At 38.7% G+C, this 19,449-nt stretch overlaps 1 protein-coding gene across 45 annotated transcripts in view; it reads left to right on the top strand.

The window, feature by feature from the left end:
• Window positions 1–7,476: 7,476 nt before the first annotated feature.
• The window catches only part of LOC122884291 (neurexin-1a), a 252,116-nt gene continuing 240,143 nt past the window's right edge, over window positions 7,477–19,449 (top strand). For 23 of the 45 annotated variants that reach the window (XM_044214061.1, XM_044214060.1, XM_044214058.1 and 20 more), the window contains exons 1-2: window positions 7,479–7,641; window positions 9,213–10,547. In XM_044214061.1, the coding sequence (XP_044069996.1) occupies window positions 9,833–10,547 (715 nt within the window). In that variant the 5' untranslated portion in view covers window positions 7,479–7,641; window positions 9,213–9,832. The other 22 variants (XM_044214039.1, XM_044214027.1, XM_044214036.1 and 19 more) reach the window with 5 other exon arrangements.

Here is a 19,449-nt window from a genome sequence, read left to right as displayed (position 1 = left end):
ATTACAAATAAACCAAGAGTTGTGAGCAATGGACAGGCAATACATTCATCGGACTGTTTTTGTGACCATCAGAGCTCATAGTCATCAGTTTGTTACAGTAACCAAGATGAAGTAACGCTGAACTTCACTGTGTATTAAAGCTTTATAATATAAACCTGAATATTATGGTGGAATTGGTAGATGTCAAAGACAAAATTTTTAAGGAGGAGCTGACAAAATAGTCCCACACAAAACACAATACACCTTTGTTTTATCACCCTTCTGACTTCCAGAGTGAAACTAAAATGATTGTGTGTTACCACAGCTACCAAATGCAGATCTTAGAATACCAGAAAAGAGATCCCTACCCTGACAGCTTCCATGATCAGCAGACAAATCATGTACATTTGTTTATTTTAGTTCTTTAATTAATGCAGATGTCACATATACATTACCACAAATTCCTGTGGTTGGTCCATGATGCACTCTCACCACAAACAAACTGCAGTAGAGCTGGAAGTCATGAGGTTGTTTGGTCTTTAGCCATATTCTTACCAGTAAGAAATCGCTCCAAACAGGCAACTGTACCTGAGTTCATTTGAACCTCATCAAACAGGTCAAGTGATTAAGGCTTTAAACTATAAGCATCTACTTTATACATATATGGTGGTCAAAAGGTATGCATCTGGTTTAGCAAGAGCCCATTGTATATCTGTTAAATATTTTAAAATGTTTTTTCAGTACAAAAATGCAGTCCTCCTTTACTTCTTTTTTAAGCGTTAAATAATAGTCTACTCCAACATTTGCAGAAATATATTTGATTTCTCACCTGGAGTTAGATGAGAAGATCAATATAAATTTCATCTCTGTGCATTCAGTTGAGAGACTGGACCAGGATGTGTTTAGCTTGCACAACAAAAGGACTGGAAGAGGAGCCAAATGTTTTGCAAACTACAAAAGGTTAAAAAAAAGTCATAGTTGATTTGGTCCAATAAGTGCAGCATCCTAAAACTGTTAGGCCTGTAGTGGCTGAAAGTATGGAGTTAAAATAATTTGCTCACTTTAGAGATGAGGGATCTCAGATTTGGAGACAGTTGTATCCGTGGTCCAGAAGTTCACCAAAAATGGGTATAGGAGTTCAAAAACATTTATTTTTAGCAACTGATTCATCTTGTGCTAAATAATTTAGGAGAAATGAACAGAGGTTAGTGGCAAAACTTGGAAATGTTTTTTTTTTTATATCAGCACCATCTGTTCCATTGGTGAAATGTTTCATGTCTGAGGAGTGTGTGACATTCTGAAATGTCTGGATGTTGTGGCTCATGGTTTCTGAAATCCCTTATATTAAATAAGAGAAGCAGCCACTGCAGCTGAAGAGCAAGAACCCCCCCCCCCCCCCAGCTGATTCTGTAATGAAGTACACTTTACCTACCTAAACATATTTTGTTAATGGGTACATTTAGAAAATTGATTGATTTTAATGTTATATGTCAAAGTTTACATTTTTGACTTGGATTACTTTGGAAAGTGATAGATTACTAATGTATGAACAAAAATCTGCCTTATCTTATCCCAGTATGAACCAACCCAGAAAGTTTAGACCTCTATTAATCTTGAATGCACTTGAATGCACTATCACTCTGTTCTCCTCAATCTGTCATATTGTGACACAAGCAGCTCTGTAACCTCAAAAGTTAAGAAAAGTTGTTTTTTTAACCGCAGTATCTAACCCTTCCAAAAGACAAAGTCCTGTTTGTTTGCAGTTATGATTTTGAGTTTTTTAGTTCTTATAAAGGTAATTAAACTCTGATGGGTTGAAAGTTTATTGTAGATACAATCTCTTTGTACAATGAGAAACGCATGGCATATGCAGTTTCAAAGGTCCTAAAATTGTTCAGTCAGTTTCTCCACAGTCTTATCATGCATTTCCTACATGTTTTCTCATTTATTTACAGTGTCTTTACTGTCTACTGTGCACCTGCACAACTCCTGCAGGGTGAACAAATCCCACATTTGGTTTCCACTGTGCCGCCAAAAGTAGCCTAGTGGCATTGACCAATTTTATGATATAAACCTACTTGAGGGTAGATTCATAACAGTGCTTTAACTTGAAACTTCAAGTTTATTAGTGTTTGAAATCACAAAATCAGTTCATTGTAAGCTACCAGCTACCACCAACAAGTTAATAATATGGCCAGTTAGTTAGTTTAAATCATTAATGATAGCATGATTAGTTCATTGATAATAAGTTTCATTGCAACTATTTCAAGACAAACATAAGGTTGATGCACTGTTGAGAATTGAATATGTTGCACAGTGAGCAGACTTTTTGTCTTACAACTAAAAATTATGTGTTCAAATATCTGTTCCCAACACCACTGAGCCTCATTAATATTAATATATAATATTTCTAAATTGAACACTTATGTCTTATCTTAACTCTGTTAACATACAGGAAAACATCCAAAAAAGGAAAGGAAAATATTCTTTAATGGAAGAGACATTTTCAGTTGAAATGCATCTGACAACAATGTAATCTTCTCACTGTGCTTGCTTTTTTTAGAAATGTGTGAGATTACTGGTCACAGGAAACACACAAGGCAGCTTTTCACCACTGAATCGAAAGACTGATTGCACCACAATTGCACCAGACATGAGTCTACAAATTCTGGTGCAGGGCCTGCCTTGTGTGGATGAAACATGCATCAGGCACGCTTAATTGTACATGGATAAAACTTTGATACATTTATAATGTGCACATGAAATTAGCGTCAAGTGGCTTAATATACTCTGTAGCTCATGCTGTACCATATTTTTTGTACATTGTTTTATTCTATGTGAAGAACAGGCAGTAAGTCTGTTGATTGTTCCAACCTTAAAATAGTGGAAAGAAGCAGGCTGTTTATGTATGCAACTGGCAGTCAAGTGTTTTTACTATTTACAGTGGTTGAGGACATCCATGAGCAGTACTTCTGCTAATAGTACTGTACTGGACACAGCTGTTTTCATTGTGAAAACAATTATGCATTCATACATTTTCAGGGGGGGGAAACACTCCATAAGAAACTGAGAAAAAACAAACATTGCCCAATACACAAATAATTTGAAAAATATTCTGAAAATGCACATTATTATATTCTTTTTTTTTTGAGAAATCCAAAATAAATGCTCATAATTTTTCCTTGAAATGCCTCTCAGCAGTCTTTGCACTGCACATTTATCAGCGTTTTTGTGTACCCACCAGAAGCTGCGTCTTAAACCATCATAATTGACACTTTATCGAGTTTTTAAGCCAAGTTTCTACGCTACATTGTTTTCCTGGCCATTGTTTTACCTATATGTTTTAACTTTTCAGTTTTCAGTCATCGGACGTATGGATCTTAAGTGATTTTAAGCTGGCTGCAACTCGACTTGGTTTACCGGACTCCCTCCACTGCTGCTAGCTCAGCTACGTTTGTTTTTAGCCTGGCAGCTATGCATGCCGGTTGCTTTTACTAAGGATTTTAAGCTCTTTAGCGCTTTTCAGCCTTCATACCTTTAACCAGTCTGTCTGCAGCACCCATGACGTTGGTTTTATTCACAATTTTAACTTATTCTGGGATCGTTCTTCCTGGTTTGCACGAGACGGTCTTCACCCAAACAAGTCAGGTAGTCGCATACTGGCAGCTAACCTGTAGCACGCTGTACTGTCCTCCTCAAGTAGTTGACTATTTACATCACCTGTTTGCCCTCGCTCTTCTTCTTCTCTTCTCTGCCCTCCATAAACAGCCACGCACCCTCTGCTGTCACTAACTGCCCCTTGTGGACTGAACATAGTGCTGCTATTTGGAGCCCGGATCCCTATAGCGCTACTTTTAAAATTCCTGTGATAATTTTGCATAGGTCCTTAATACGAAACAGAGACAGCCGACACAGCAATAATAATAATTTAATAAAGATCCAGATCTCATCTACTGATTTAGATTTTATGTTTTTAACAGAATCCTGGTTACGTCCTTGTGATCACAGTCAACTGGCTGAATTGTGCCCTCCAGACTGTTTTAGCTGCCATAGGGTTTGTGGTCGTGGTGGTCGCCTTGTTACTGTCTATAGGAAGCATTTAAAGTAAAGTGTAACCTCATAGCTTGCAAAGATTTTTCCTCCTTTGAAGTGCTCATGTTTAAACTTGGTGGCCCCCTCCCGGTCATATTTTTGGTATTATTTATCGCCCCCCTAAACCAGCTGGTTCCTTCTTGTTGGAAATTGTTCTTTGTGGTGATTTTTAAATATTCATGTTGATGACTCTTCTAATGATCTTGCTGCTGATTTTTTTTACATATCACTAACTCTTAACTTACAACAACATGTGTCTGACCAAACTCATTCCCTGTCGATTGTACGATCTTTGAACCCACAAATGCAGAACACACCAATAGTCCATATAACCCAATTCACACTTTATTTATACGTTAGCAGGAATAGTGGAAAGGGGTGTACTAGTTCAGAGCAAAGCCTTCAGCGTCGAACTTGGTAACCCTGGGAGAGTGGCAGTGGTTCCGACTCGGAGCCTGGAGCAGTGGTCACCCCGCTGACTGGGTCTAGCCACCGTGTGGGTCTGGACAGGCAGGCTGGTCCATGAGGCAGGATGAGGTGGTACCGTGTGGATCTGGCTGGCCGTGGTGTAGTGCTGATTGTTGTGTGTGGAGACTGACCGTCAGCAGAACCAAGATCGGGGACACACAAGAAACACAAGGGATAGGGAGGATAGGTGGCGGACTACAACATTTCCGTGGCCACACCTTAGACTTAGTCTTTAGTCTGGGCCTGAAAACAAAACCATGTTATAAATAACAGTATTCTAAGCTGTAAAAGGAAATGCAGAAGAGCAGAAGGCAGATGGAAGAAATCAGGTCTCCAGGTCCACATTGTGGCTAATAAAGAGTTATTACTCCTTTATAATAGGATGGTGAATGATGCAAGAACACTTAATTTCTCTGCACTTATTTTGGCCCATCAGCACAACCCCAGATTCCTATTTAAGACAGTGGATCAGTTATGTTAACCCAGCCTCTCCTTGTGCCCCTGCTGATGCTGACTGTGAAAAGTTTCTTTTGCACTTTGTGGGTAAGGTGGAGTTAAGATCTGGTATTACCCCGAACCCTGCCTTTTTAGATGTGGATCATCCGCTCAGGGATTCTTTGAGCAATTTTTCTGCTGTTACTCTTCCTGAACTCGCAGACATCATGTCTCTTATGAGAGTATCCTCCAGCCCTCTGGACAAAATCCCAACTAGGTTTTTATTGGAAGTTATGGATTGTATTGTGCCATTTTTACAAATTATTTTAACAGCTCTCTGTCTACTGGCTGCATCCCAGATTACTTTAAAACTGCTTGTGACCAGCCAGTCCTAAAAAAAACCTGGGCTTGATCCCATCTTCCTGGACAGCTATCATCCAATCTCCAAACTACCTTTTATTTAGAAGATTTTCGAAAAACTTGTATCTAAGCAGCTTCTTGCTGCTGTGGAAAACAATAATACCTTTTGTAAAGTTCCAATCTGGCTTTCGTCAGATCCACAGCACTGAGACGGCCCTTCTCAAAGTCACTAATGACCTTTTAATGAATGCCGACGCAGGCATGTGTTCAATTCCTGTGCTGCTGGACTTAAGTGCTGCCTTTGACACAACTGATCATGGCATTCTTTTAGATAGACTGAGGCACTGGGTGGGCATATCTGGCATTGCACTAGACTGGTTATCATCTTATCTGTCCAATGGGAAATTCTGTGTCAGCATTAATAACTTCATGTCATCCTTATCCTATATCAAGTACGGTGTGCCTCAAGGTTCAATTCTGGGACCAATACTGTTCTCCTTATACATGCTTCCCTTGGGTGATGTCATCCGCAGACATGGGATTCCTTTTCATTGTTATGCTGATGACACACAGTTGTACCTCCCTGTCAAGCCCACTGACCTTAGTATGCTGAGTTCTCTGCAGGACTGCCTGTCTGACATAAAAAACTGGATGTTCTTCAGCTCAACTCAAATATAACTGAAATCCTTGTTATTGGGCCCCAACACATCACTAAACAAATACTGCTATTTACTGGTAACCTGTCACAACATATCAAGCCTGTTGCAAGAAATCTTGGTGTCGTGTTTGATAACAATTTATGTTTTGAGCAACATATCACTAAGCTTGTCCAATCATGTTTTTATCACCTCAGAAATCCGATCTATTTTAAATCTTACTGATGAAGAAACTGTTGTACATGCTTTTATCCTCACGCCTCAATTATTATTATATAATATATATGTTATTATTGTAACAGTCTGTTCATTTGTCTTAATCAAAAAACTTTGTAATGACTGCAGACTGTACAGAACTCAGCTGCTAGGCTTTTAACCAGGACCAAGAGGTACGACCACATCACACGCCTCTTTTAAGATCTTATTGATTACTTTTAAGGCTCCTCATGGCCTGGCTCCAGATTATATTTTAGACCTTGTAATCCCTTATGAACCTTCACTTACTTTGAGATCTTCGGGCAGGGGTCTTCTGTCTGTTCTTGAGTCCAGGATGAAAACTAAGGGGGACAGAGCTTTTGCTATCAGGGGCCCTAGGCTCTGGAACAACTTGCCCGAAGAAATTAGGTTGTTTGAGTGATTGTCTTCTTTTAAGTCTCTTCTCAAAACACCATTTTTATCTGAAAGCATATCCTGATTTTACCTGAACTGGCTGTTTATTTTATTGCTTGTGTGTATTTTATTTCTTTATATTTCATCATTCACTATAGTATTTTATTTCTCTTGTTGTGAAGCACTTTGTACTTTGTTTTGATAAGTGCTCTATAAATAAAGTTTTATTATTATTATTATTAACATTGGTCCTCTTGGACAGGATATACAGTATGTATGTAGACTTTACAATGTGTTCTATAAGGTTATTTCCTTTATCATTCATACAGTGTGAAATACAATATGAATCTCCTTGGAGATGCTGGAGAAGGTAATAAATATACAATGTACCATAAATATGCCATAAAAAACAAAGCACTACTTGAGAAAAGGGCATTAAACACCCCATGAGTCTTTAATCATTCAGCTGGATCTCATAATAACCTCTGAACTGAGAACTCTTACTTGGCTGTTTTCATATTCTTTCTTTTGGTATGTGGGTCTGATCAGATGCAGTAACTCAACAGAATCGATTTGTATGATAATATATTGGAGTAGAAGCTGTTGTAGTTTTCTGTAAAGACACTACTCCGTGCTCCAATTTAATCTACACCATCTCTGACTGCTTCCCTGCGTTTTGGCGTCTTTAGTGAGATCATTTAGCCCGATCAATCGCAGCTGTTTTACAAGCCTTAGTGTATCTCCGAAGTTGCCTATGCCATAAATGTCCGTGGATGGATGCGTATGGAGGCAGAGGCGCTGTCCGAAGCACTGCATCCAGCCCCTCCCCGGTAGACATCACTGAGAGACACGTGATACGCTCTGTCTGTGGCTCCTGACAGTCGCTGGATAAGCTCAACAGGGAAACCAGATTGCACCTTCTCTTCCACAAAGATATTTTTGCCCCGCACTCCCCACCTACTCCATTTGGCGGTTTCATTTTCACTTTAGTTGTGTTCTGTTCTTTAATCGGGAAACAAACTTGGAGGACGGAATATTTAAGGTAATGTCTATACCACTAAAGCTTGAAAGGTTTTTTAGTGGAGTTAAGAGTGAAAGTGGACCCGTCTCTCCCGCTCTCTCTCTCTCTCTCTCTCTCTCTCTCTCTCTCTCCCTCCCTCTCCCGGTGATGCTGTGATTCACTTGAAAGCAGATCTTGATGTGAAGGTTTCGCTAGAGTGGATTTGAGGTACATGCAGGCTCTCAAACAGACCGAAAATATGGGACTGTCGTGGTTTACAGGAGTTCAGCCCGCGATGCTTTGCATGAAATCGCATTTTTCTCTTGTTCCAACTATTTAGGGTCCCGTAGAAGTAAAGGTGTACGCGCAAAGGTAATAATAACGCCTCGTCTTGTTTTATAGGGATTTTACAGTTGTGAGCGACTGCAAAAAAAATGCTGCAGATATGGGCATAAAATAACACTCAAATTATAGCGCGTCCTTTACAGCTGTCATCCAGGGGAAGATGTTAAGGTATGGGGCATTTTATTGGTGAGATGATGTCCCGTTTGGGCAAAATATAGCCTATGAAACGTTAAATTCCGGTGAGGATTATCTCACATTTTAGTTAAAGCATGATGATCATTTAAATACCTTACTGGTATTCATCACTTTTGCTGTTTGTGGAGAAGATGTTTCAGTCTGTTTAAAGTGCGGTGATTAAGTAAATCGACAGTCCGTGCAGCAGTTACATTTTTCGCCTGTGAAATGCAAACTAATTGCGGAGATTTTAAATCAGCTGACTGTCTTTTTATTTCATCATTTAACGGGTTTGGTCTTTTGAAGGAAAAGCAGAATCCGCCACATAGTCCGAGTGAAAAAATTGTGACGAGGCACATGAGCACATTTTGGGGTCTGACTGAGACCCAGTGGCAGCCCGACTGGTTTGTCTTACACAAACCAACCATTGTGAATCAAATGACGCACTTTTCCTCATGTTAGGTCTTCAAGAGAGGGCAGGCCAGTGAATAGCCTACTACAGTATAGCCTATTGGAATGCTGCTGATAATGGTTATCCACCGTTGCAGAAGTTGTAACGAGTGTAAGCAAAAGTCATATTCCTAAACAAAAATGAGAGTTGTAAATCAGCGGTTTCCTTTTTTGACTTTGGTGTGACTGAGACCGTGTGCAGGAATTGTTTTTAGACGTGCGAACATCTGGGTGCGATTAATGATGCAGGCTATAGGATGATACATTTCACGTCATAATTTACTAATGTTATTATCCATTTTATTGCATGAATATTTGCGCTTTGGCTTTTTAATCTTTGAAGTAGTGCAGATGTTTCCGACACAATTTGGCCACTGAGATGAAGTGCCTGGATTCAGTGATACTGACTGTCCAGTGCTGCTGTATGCTTCCTGGAAAGCTCTGGTGATATTAATCTAATGATACGGCTTGTGTTTGTTGTAACAAAGGCCTCTCTGGATATAAGTGCCAGATTGGCTGTGCTTCTGCCTTAATCGTAGTAGGCTATTAACTCCGACTTTTGATTAAAGCTTTGGCCAAAGTGGATTTGGAAATGGATCTGGTGAAAACGCTGATGCTGTATTAAATTTGCTTTTCTTTTGCAGAGCTTTGGGACGGAGGACTGCATTGACAGACAGATCGCTTCTTTTGCTGAGCTTATCAGCCAACGTCGCTCCATATGGCATTTTTTCTCACTGCTATAGAGGATGCAGGGTGAAAAGCCGCGAGCAAGGCTTCCAGTTACCCGCCAAAGAATGTTGGCATGAACATGAAGATTAAAGCTGCCATTTCAACTCAAGTGAAACAGTGCACACTCTGACTGTCACCAGAAGGGACTGTTCCATAATTACATAAATTAGACCTAGTGTGCCCAATGGATATTTGAATCCCTGTCACTTTGCTCTAAAAAGCCATGGCAGAGAGAACCTTTAAACAGTTCAAACTATTTTGGCTCGAGCAGTGAGAGGTTTGGCCTGTGGCCTGGATAGTGTGAGGTAATGGTATTTTCTCCAGGAAATAAGTGCTGGCCAAGCTTATTGCTATGCAAATATATTACATTTAATCCTTTGTTTTACAATGCCCCAGTTCACACTTGTATATCCATGTAGACAGTCCAGTCTACTATCTCACAGTCAACCCAACATATTCCTTGCTTAAGCAAAGGTTCTTATAAATAAATTCAGCCCTATAAGTCCCTATCCACCTGCACAGAATTTGTGATCACATGATGGTTTTACAAAAGCCACATGGTGCCCATATCATATGGGTTGGGCTGCTTATTTGTTGCTTTGTAGAAATAGGCACTTCTCTGGAATTTACAGGTGCTGAGGGACAGTGGGCTAGATTTCCAGTGTGGAATGCATGTTGCGAAAGTGAAATGAGCTTTAACATGAAAACAAAGAGTTCCCATGGGCTGCTAGTTTACTTCGATGATGAGGGATTTTGTGACTTTTTAGAACTTCTCATACTCAATGGTAAACTCAGCCTTCGTTTCTCGATCTTCTGTGCCGAGCCTGCAACCGTCGTGTCTGACACAGCGGTCAACGACAGCCAATGGCACGCAGTCACAATAAGGAGAAACTTTAAGAACACAACCCTAATGGTGGACCGTGAGACGAAATGGGTCGAGGTGAAGTCAAAAAGACGGGATATGACTGTTTTCAGCCATTTGTTTGTTGGTGGAATACCACCGGAGTTACGATCTGTGGCGTTACGACTGACATCAGCTGCGGTCAAGGATCAGCTTCCTTTCACTGGATGGATAACAGACATAAAGGTCAACAACACGGAGTCTGTAATGATGAACAGTGAAGGGGTCTTAAAGGACCTCTGCGGTACAGCCAACATGTGCTTAAATGGAGGAATCTGCAGTTTGATTAATGGCGAACCAACATGTGACTGTTCTCAGACGGGTTTCCAAGGAAAGGATTGCAGTGCAGGTAAGACATCTGGATTCAGTTTAGACCATACAGTCGGTACAACATGTCCTCTGTAGCCTGTACTGCAGTCAGCCGCAACATGGACTGATTGAAACAAATTCAAGTGCCCTACTGTAATTAACATCAGTCCTAAAGTAATGCATTTAGCTAAAGCTATATTTTTGTCTATGCCTCACGATGTGTGCCATTGATCTGCATTACAGTTGTTTGTAATGAACAAATCTCCTATAAGGCCTCATTAGCAAAACATGCAGGTGTTCTCCATCCCCAAAGGTGTCTACCATTCTTACCAACCAGGTCCATGGGGATTGGTTGACCTATGAAACATCATCTCCAATGGCTTACCTCAAATGCAGGAACAGGAGTAAACATCTACAACTCAGATGGAGTAAACATGAATGAGATCACTGACTTCATACAGTACAAAAGGCACCCAATAGATTCATATAGTTGGCAACAGAAGAAAACCCAAATATGAACTGGGTGAGGGTTTTGTATCAGTTGCCAGTTGATAACAGTGTCGTTGTTAATACATTTATACTTTAAGCTTGCCATTAAGCACACACAATTATGATTGATCATTATGATCATAATGATTATTATCATTTTCTATAAATAAATTAAACTGTAGCATGACTGAGCCATGACTGCCCTCAAAACCATGGTCCTAATTCATTTAATAATTCTGACAGATTAAAAAAAAACTGTGAAAAAATGTCTCAGCTGTGCAATGCAGGAGAATAAAAGAGCGAGAGACCCAGCTAATCAATACACAAAGAGAACATGGGGTTCTTTGAAGTCGAAGCCAAATATTGTGATGATAATATCAGGATCTCTTTTAGTTCCCATCCTTGGTATTGTTTGTAATGAAAATGTATTAGTATTCAGGGCATTCAGTGCAGAGCTTCCCACAGGTTGGCAGTTTACTGCTGTGGTGGGGAGGAGCAGGTTTGTTGATCAGGCTGAGTGTCGATGGGGGAGGGTGTGAGTGTATGTGTTATTATTTTAAATTTATTTTTAAAGTTTATTCAAATACTGATGGACTTAAAGGCTCATTTTAACATATAGGCTGACATATATAGGCCATATCTAATTTACTTTTCATATGCTCATGTATCTTTATTCAAGCACATACATTTTTTATTAACAATAAGCTCATTAGCCCAGACTTGGATAACGTACTACTGCAGCATAAGATATTTCCATCTGATTGCTATTAGTCACTGAGGCAAGTTCCACTAATTAAAATGTCCTCTACATACTGTGCAGGCTATGTTCAGGTTTTGTTGATGATGTTAATACAACGGGAGGGAGCACAGGGTCTTTTACCCACCTCGTGCACTGACAGAATGAATGATTGTTGCTGTAGTTCACTAAAAGGCTTTCAGTTTTGGGCAGCATTAAGTATTTGTTTATTTAAACCACTGCAGATCAGTGAGAAATAGCAGGCTGTATTGCCATACTACATGAAAGCACCCAGAATAAATCTAGATCAAAAATTTACTGTGGGAGTAAATATACTTGGACATGCCACCCAAATAATATTCTTGTTCCCCTTCTTGCTTTTTTCAAGTGCACACTCTCTAGCCTCTAATCACACGTCTGTATTGCCATTATTTATTGCACTTGATATGTTCTAGTTTGGATATTACTGTAAATTTAATTTCAGCACATAGACAAGCTTTTGTGTTAAGAGTTAACTAGACAAAAACCTTCTAACAAACCTCTCTACATTGGGCGCAGATTTTAAATGACTTGCCAACCTGTCAGTGGGTTCACCGTGATAGATCAGTTTGCATTTGGCACTGGTATTTGATAAAGAGAAGACATATTACATTTGTTGATTACACTTTGGCTATTTTTCTTGCCACTCGATTTAAGAGTTCATTATAATGTACCAGGTCCATCTCAGGAAAGCTATTATACTTAATAATATAAACTATAATGAACTGCTCGTGATTCTTAATACAGAATGCATAAGCAACAATTTGTTGTTGATGTTAATATCTTAGCAACAGGTTATTATCCAGATGATTATATCTTATTCTTTGACTAGTATACATACTAGTCATACATACTAGTGGGGTACTAGTACCCCACTAGTATGACCCAATGTTCTGCCTTCTTACTTGCTCACTAAAAACTAATTTCCAAAGGTCAACTTAATATTATTTGCCTGAGATGAGTTGGGTCATATTCCTATAGAAATATAAGGTCCCAGTGACTTGATAGTAATTAAGGACAAAGCAAATTAGCTTTATAAACTATGACTATTTATGATCATGAATACTGAAAGAGGGTTACAACAGAGACATTCAAAAGGTTTGATACAGAGAGACGGTAATTACATTACCTGTGAAATCCTTTTAGAAATAAAAATATTTGAATATTATTTAAACAACAAAAACACTGGTTTTAATAAACTAAAAAGAAGAATACAAATAATCAATCCCCTTAATGGTACAAACACTTTAGATTAGGAAGCTGTTGACCAAGCAAAATTAATTCAAAGTTAAATATTTCAGTGTTCAGCGTTATGTTTATGGATGTCACTAAATTAAATAATACTTTGAAAACTAGAATGTGCTTTCATATGTCTATTTCTTGTGTGTGAGCAAGTGTCTCATTAGTCAATAAATTGTAGGAAAAGATCATAATTTTCAAACCAGGGTGGCTACTGATATTAGTATAATAGTTTTATGGCCATGAATGAACTAATTGGTTATGTTATTGCAGTGTTAAGATGAATGATGAAAAAGATATCGCTCTTGTGCTGCATGAAGCATGAGCAGTTATTGTTTAAATAGGTCCATGTAATGAATATACTGTGGCAATGGTGACAAAATCCATTATGGTCATGAAGATGAAAGCTACTGTATAATAACAAATATATAAATACCTACAAATATGGTCTAATCACTTTCCATGTAGTGTGTCTATATGCACACATATGGGGAGTTGATTTTCTCATGGACTAGCTTAGTGACTTGGGGGTGGACTCACTGTGATGGACACATTCCTAAACCTGTAAATAAATATTAATAAATAAACAAATATGTCCATGAATAAAGTAAGTCTTTATCTAAAAAAAACAACAACTGTAAAGACAAAAAATCTCAACTCAAACTTCATCAATATGAAATCCTGAATATTACACAGTTAGTAATTTTAACTATGCTGCAGTGACAGTGACAAAAGAGTCACCTTTTCCAGATTTAGGAGTAGTTCTGAATGGAGTTTCAAGATGGTGGGTGGCAATACACTCAGAAAGAGAGCAGTATCTTAAACTCGTCCTGAAGGTCTATATTGATAGTTGTAAATCTGCTCACTTATTATATATATCCTCCTAAGACCCAACAATTCATTTTTGTCCTCTGTGGGGGACATGCATCTGAGGCCTCTAAGTCAAGCACCATTTATGGACATCCTGGGCTTTCTAGTAATGCCACAGTTGTTGGGATGTGGCTAGCAGAGCACATAGACTTTCTTTTCAAAATGGCGGGAATCACACTTTCCACATTTTATGGCAGGGGAGGTAAGTGATCAATTTTTTGCAAATATGATGGTTATGTTGCTAATAATCAAATTGTTTCTTAAATATGACTTAATTTATAACTTCAATTTAGTAAGATTTCAAAAATGAACTGCAATTTTAACCCTTTCAAAACACAGCTTTTATTCATTGTCCTTTGTAGTGGACAGCAGTTTTTAACCAGTTTCCTTACTTCAGGATGCAGAGGGCTGAGTAAGGCAGAAAGGATTGTGGAAGAGGAGTCAGACTTAGAGCTGTCAGGAGATGAGGTGGAGGAGGGCCAGACAGTAGAGCAGGAAGGTGAAAGCTCAGAAGACGACAGCTTTCGAGGAACCTGAGCAGGGACAAAGTGACCGCACCCACAGTCCATTATGGATGGAATAAGCAATGTGTAAGCTAGAGCTCTAAAGTTTATTGGTATTACAGTGTTAGGAAAGGGAAATGAGAGCTTTTTTAGTTGAATTTACACACACATAAATGTACAGTCAGTGGTGCACAACTAAGTACATTTCCTCAAGAACTGTACTTAAGTACAAATTTGAATTACGCAAAACATACAAGTAGGCACTCAGAGTTCCATTTTTCTCTCACACAAACCGCCTCTATTCATGAGTATAACAATGAGTTTAAAAGGTTTTTCCAGAGGTTTGGGAGTTGTCCAGTGTGTTATGTCATCATCTAAATTTGTTGTCCATAGTTAGCCATATTTGGTGGCGCTGGTGATAATGGATCTTTTTTAGACTAAAAGCAATATTAATTAATTTTTTTGCCCACTTCGGGGCAGCGTATCAACCTGTAAACACAACATTGACAACTTTATATATAGCAAACATTCGCCTAATTACACATCCAGCAGGCATGAGGCAGCATTAGCATTAATTTAAAGTTGTGTTTCTGGCCGCCCAATGGATTTCAGCACAATATTCACTCTTCTTGTAGCTCTGGTTTGGTCTTCACCAACTCCTTAGCTGCTAAATGCTTCACTCCGTTCTCCAGCTAATGTTATCTGCTGTTTTGATGTTGGACAGGTACCATACAGGGGGCTTATCAAAGCTTTTTTGCTGAGAACAGCTGCACCCTGCTGTTGGAAGCGGGGTTGTTGAAAGCGGTGAGACTGAACGCAAAACATTAAAGCTGCAGGCCGTAAAAACCAAAACAATGAGCTGAAAGACACTATAAAGCCTCATAGAGCTGAGGGGAACTGCAGAGTTGGATGATAATTCTCTGTGGGTTTGTCACTACAAGTGACCCCTCTCATATCACACATAGTCATGTGTAATCCATTGTTAATGTAAAAATATTGATCAATTCAACTTTTAATCTAGCTACATGTTGCCAGATTGCAGAGATGTAAAACACATGGGGCTCTTGAAATTGCCAAAATATGCTTACATGAATACAGAATGGAGAGAGACCAGTTCAAATGCAAAATAGGGATGTCTGGCCTTGGTGTATCACATCCTTCTGCTTGTCTGCCTGTTTTCCTTGCCTTCTGAGTCTGAATAACAAAAAAGAGCAACTGCTCTGAGTTAACAATGAGATTTCTTGACATACGTCATTTGTTTGAGCTAAAGTACTGCTAGACTGTTAGTTCATGCTGAACTCTTTAAATCAATTGTATTTTATGTTTTTGTCAGCCATGTCTTTAGTGTCACTATATTTGACACCAGACCGTATAAAACTTGGTAATACTACCTGCAATGAAGAAAGACTGGTAGCTCTTTATAGCTCATTTCAGCATGGCACTAACATTGCAAGATGTAGAGATTCAATTCCCACTGGAGCCATCCATGCAGAAATTGTATGAACTCATGGTACCTTAAGTAATTTTGGATGAAAGCAACCACCAAATTGTATCTAATTCAGTATTCTAGTAAGTACAGAGATTTTTTCCATTGGTAATGTGTTATTGCTGCTTGCTTTCTCACCATCCTGAGCTGCACGGAGGAGGCAAGCAACAACAACTGCTGCAAATGTCTGTGCATGGAAATTTTTTTTTATCAGATTGTTAATTTAAAATAGTGATTAAAGCTAGTATCCTCGCCTGACGTATTCTCAAATAAATGGTCTTACCCCAGTCAGAATCAGAATCTGCATTCAGCAATAGAAACCTAATTTTGTTGTAAAAAACTAGAAACAGTAATACAGATCTGTCCTCTCAGAAGTTTACCTAATGCCCACACGTTGATTCAATTCCAAAGTACATTGAAGTTTAAAATCTACCAAATCTCCAGTAAATAATTTAAAAGCTGTTGAATTACTTTGATCAGATGAAATGACTACAGGATTTTCCACCAGACCTGTCAACTCTCTCCTGTCCAACCACAAGCTTGCACATTGCATGACCTCACACACACACACACACACACACACGCACACACGTAAATCCCTTTTATCGGTTAAAACAATTATTTAAATGCACTGTTCTATGGCCAATAAGTTCCCAGAATCTGTCCTCTTCTTTCTCATTAGGAAAATAACATAGATGCATTGCATAGCTCCACATTTTATCCTGATAAAATGGAGTGATGTTGTTTATTTCATCGTACATTAGCTAAACATAAATCAGGCCAGGTAAAAAAGTAGGGCAGACATCAGCTAAGACTGTACAGCATTTTATTTTTTATTTTATGCATTATGAAATACAAAGGATAACTCACATTGACTGGGTACAGTAAATAACTGCGATTGCACTGCACTTTAATGTTATGATTTTAGCTGAGAGCATAGCTTCTAGATCCTTGTAAATGTATATTTAGAAATCCCTGAAACTAACATCACTCACTGGAGGACAGACAGTGAGACAACTTAAGCCACTTGAATAAACTGCTAATGCACGATGACAAGGTACTGAGAATGACTGTAGTCTACAGTAAGTACACCTAGTTTTACATTTGAATCATCAGCTAGCTTGGTTGTGTGAATTATTTTATTCACTGAACACAGCAACATCCTAACAGATCTGCGCCGCACTGCTATATTAAGGAAGCAATGTAGTGCAACACATGTAGGAGACAAAGTGTTCACATAGGCTCACGCTCAATACGTTTTGACCATGCTATGATCTTTTTGGATGCTTTTCTATAGCAAATTTGATTCTTGATTATTGGTATTTTAGGTTTCACGTTGATGACTAAGAAATAATTTACAAAATGAGAAACCTGTCCTGAATCTCTGGTTCCCTGACTAGGTCTGTCTTACACAAATTGATTTTTAATCAGTGTCAGTGGGATTGCCTAGTGAAATGTCCTGCCAATAGAATTTGAAACGTGATGACTTTGGCAACCGTTTAATTACATTAGAGGTGATGTTTTACATTATCTCTCACAACGATGACTCACCACCTGCTATAACACCACTTGGTATATGGAGGAGGAGGTGTGAAACGTCATAATGCATACTGGATACTGGGACTGGAATGAGAGGTATTTTTCACAGAAGCCAGCAACCTACATTTTCATCAGCCAGATAGTTCTCTCTATCAGAATACTTGCTGGACCAGTGTCTGGCCAACTTTAGTGATTATTCTGATTAGTGATTTTTTTTTTTGCAGGCGAGTAGCTTAGGTATAGCTAAGTTTACCCAGTGCTAACCAGAGATTCTTACTCATGCCTTAATAGTTTTGGCCATTTGTGGGCAGCAGAATAAGCTGTAAACACAACACTGACATGTTACCAGAAGTTGATATGGTGAACTTGTTAGCAAACAGTTGCATATTTGCTCATTCAACAGACACGGAGCAACATCATCGTCCATTTGGTGTCGTGTCTCTGATAAATATCAGTCCAATATTTACTCCCCTAGCTCTGTTTTGGTCTCCACCAACTCCTAAGGGAAATGCCTGTCTCTTTAGCAGCTAAATTGATGTTCACCAGCTAGTCGCTAACTTTGTTTATCTGCGGTTTGATGGTGAGCAGGTAGTGTACTGTTGATTTATTAGTTGTTATGAGTTGTTTAGATGAAAACAGCTGACTGTGGTGTCTGGAAATTAGATTGATGACGGTGGTGACGGTGAAACAAAATAGTACATTTGTGGGCCGTAAAACCAAAACAATGAGTTGAAAGATGCTGAAATGCTCTGTAGAGCTGAGAGGAACTGCAGAGTTGTGTGATAATTCTCTGTGGGACTGTCACTACGAGCAACTCCTTTCACATTAAGCATAGTCCTTTCATGCATTGTTACTATAAAAATATTGATTAGTGCAGTAACATTTAGGCTACAGTGATGCTGAAAGACAGATTCCTTCTGGTCTTAAACAATATAAAAGAGAGGATCTCTTACTCAATACACAAAGTCAACAATTTGGCTACCCTGACTTTTGCTGGACCATTGTAAGTATTGTAGCAGCTGTGCAAGATATCAAGGAACTTGTTGGACTGTTTAGCATCTGAACACTATGTATTTGTTTCTGTATGAAGAGGCAAATCAATTTAAAGTGAAATTTCTGTATGGTTGACACTCTGGCTTTATGCCTCAAGTCAGTACTGCACATTTTGTGCCAAGTTGTATCCCCAAGGACAATACAACTTAACACACTGAACAATAGAGTGGAGAAGTGGGCAGGGTTATGTTGGACGGCTGAAAAACTGAAGTGAAAGAAATCTGAATGAAAATTGGTTGATGGTACAGGACTGCATTTAACAACCTAAACAGATAAATCATTGAGTCCCAAAGATTAGTAGTAGGGAATATCTTGTGGCTTATCTTAATATTCTGTTCCCTGTGCTAATGGCACTGGTAAAGTTTGGTATTTGTAGAGGATATGTTAGGTGATTTTATATTAATCCACTGTTGGAATTTCAACTTTGAATACAGGAACAGATGTATACAGACGGGTGTGTAGGAGAATACATGATGAGTCAAGGTAACAAACCCCATGTCCTTAACACTGTAAACACAAAATGTAAAATGTACAGTAAATTTATTAAATTCAATAAGTAGCTTGTGTTTAACATTTCGAAAGCAACACTAGAATTTGTAGATGATATAAATGGATGTCTCCATGTGAATGACATGTACAGTACAGATTTTGATTATCTGGTTTTGAGTATTCAGTAGCTTTCCTCATTTTCACATATATGAATTAAACAGCTTTGAGACACAGTGTATAGGGTGATGAATTCTTAATTTGAATGAGCGCTCCCTTTCAGGCATGTCTGTCATAGTATGAGCTCAAACCGCACGACCTCACTGTATCTCTGAAAGTGTCATTCTGTCTAGAAGCCTCCTACAGCTTCACTCAGACAAAAGCAGATTAATAGTATACTGCTGTCTCTGAGTCCAAAGACAGATATTGGGATCAAAAGATTAGAGGGATTTTCCCAGAGGATTTTTGCCTTGTTTAAATACAACTGCTCCCAACTGTCAAA

Source organism: Siniperca chuatsi, linkage group LG11 (assembly GCF_020085105.1).
Source record: "Siniperca chuatsi isolate FFG_IHB_CAS linkage group LG11, ASM2008510v1, whole genome shotgun sequence".
Classification (NCBI taxonomy): Eukaryota; Metazoa; Chordata; class Actinopteri; order Centrarchiformes; family Sinipercidae; genus Siniperca; species Siniperca chuatsi.
This window is presented reverse-complemented; position numbering and strand designations above follow the sequence as displayed.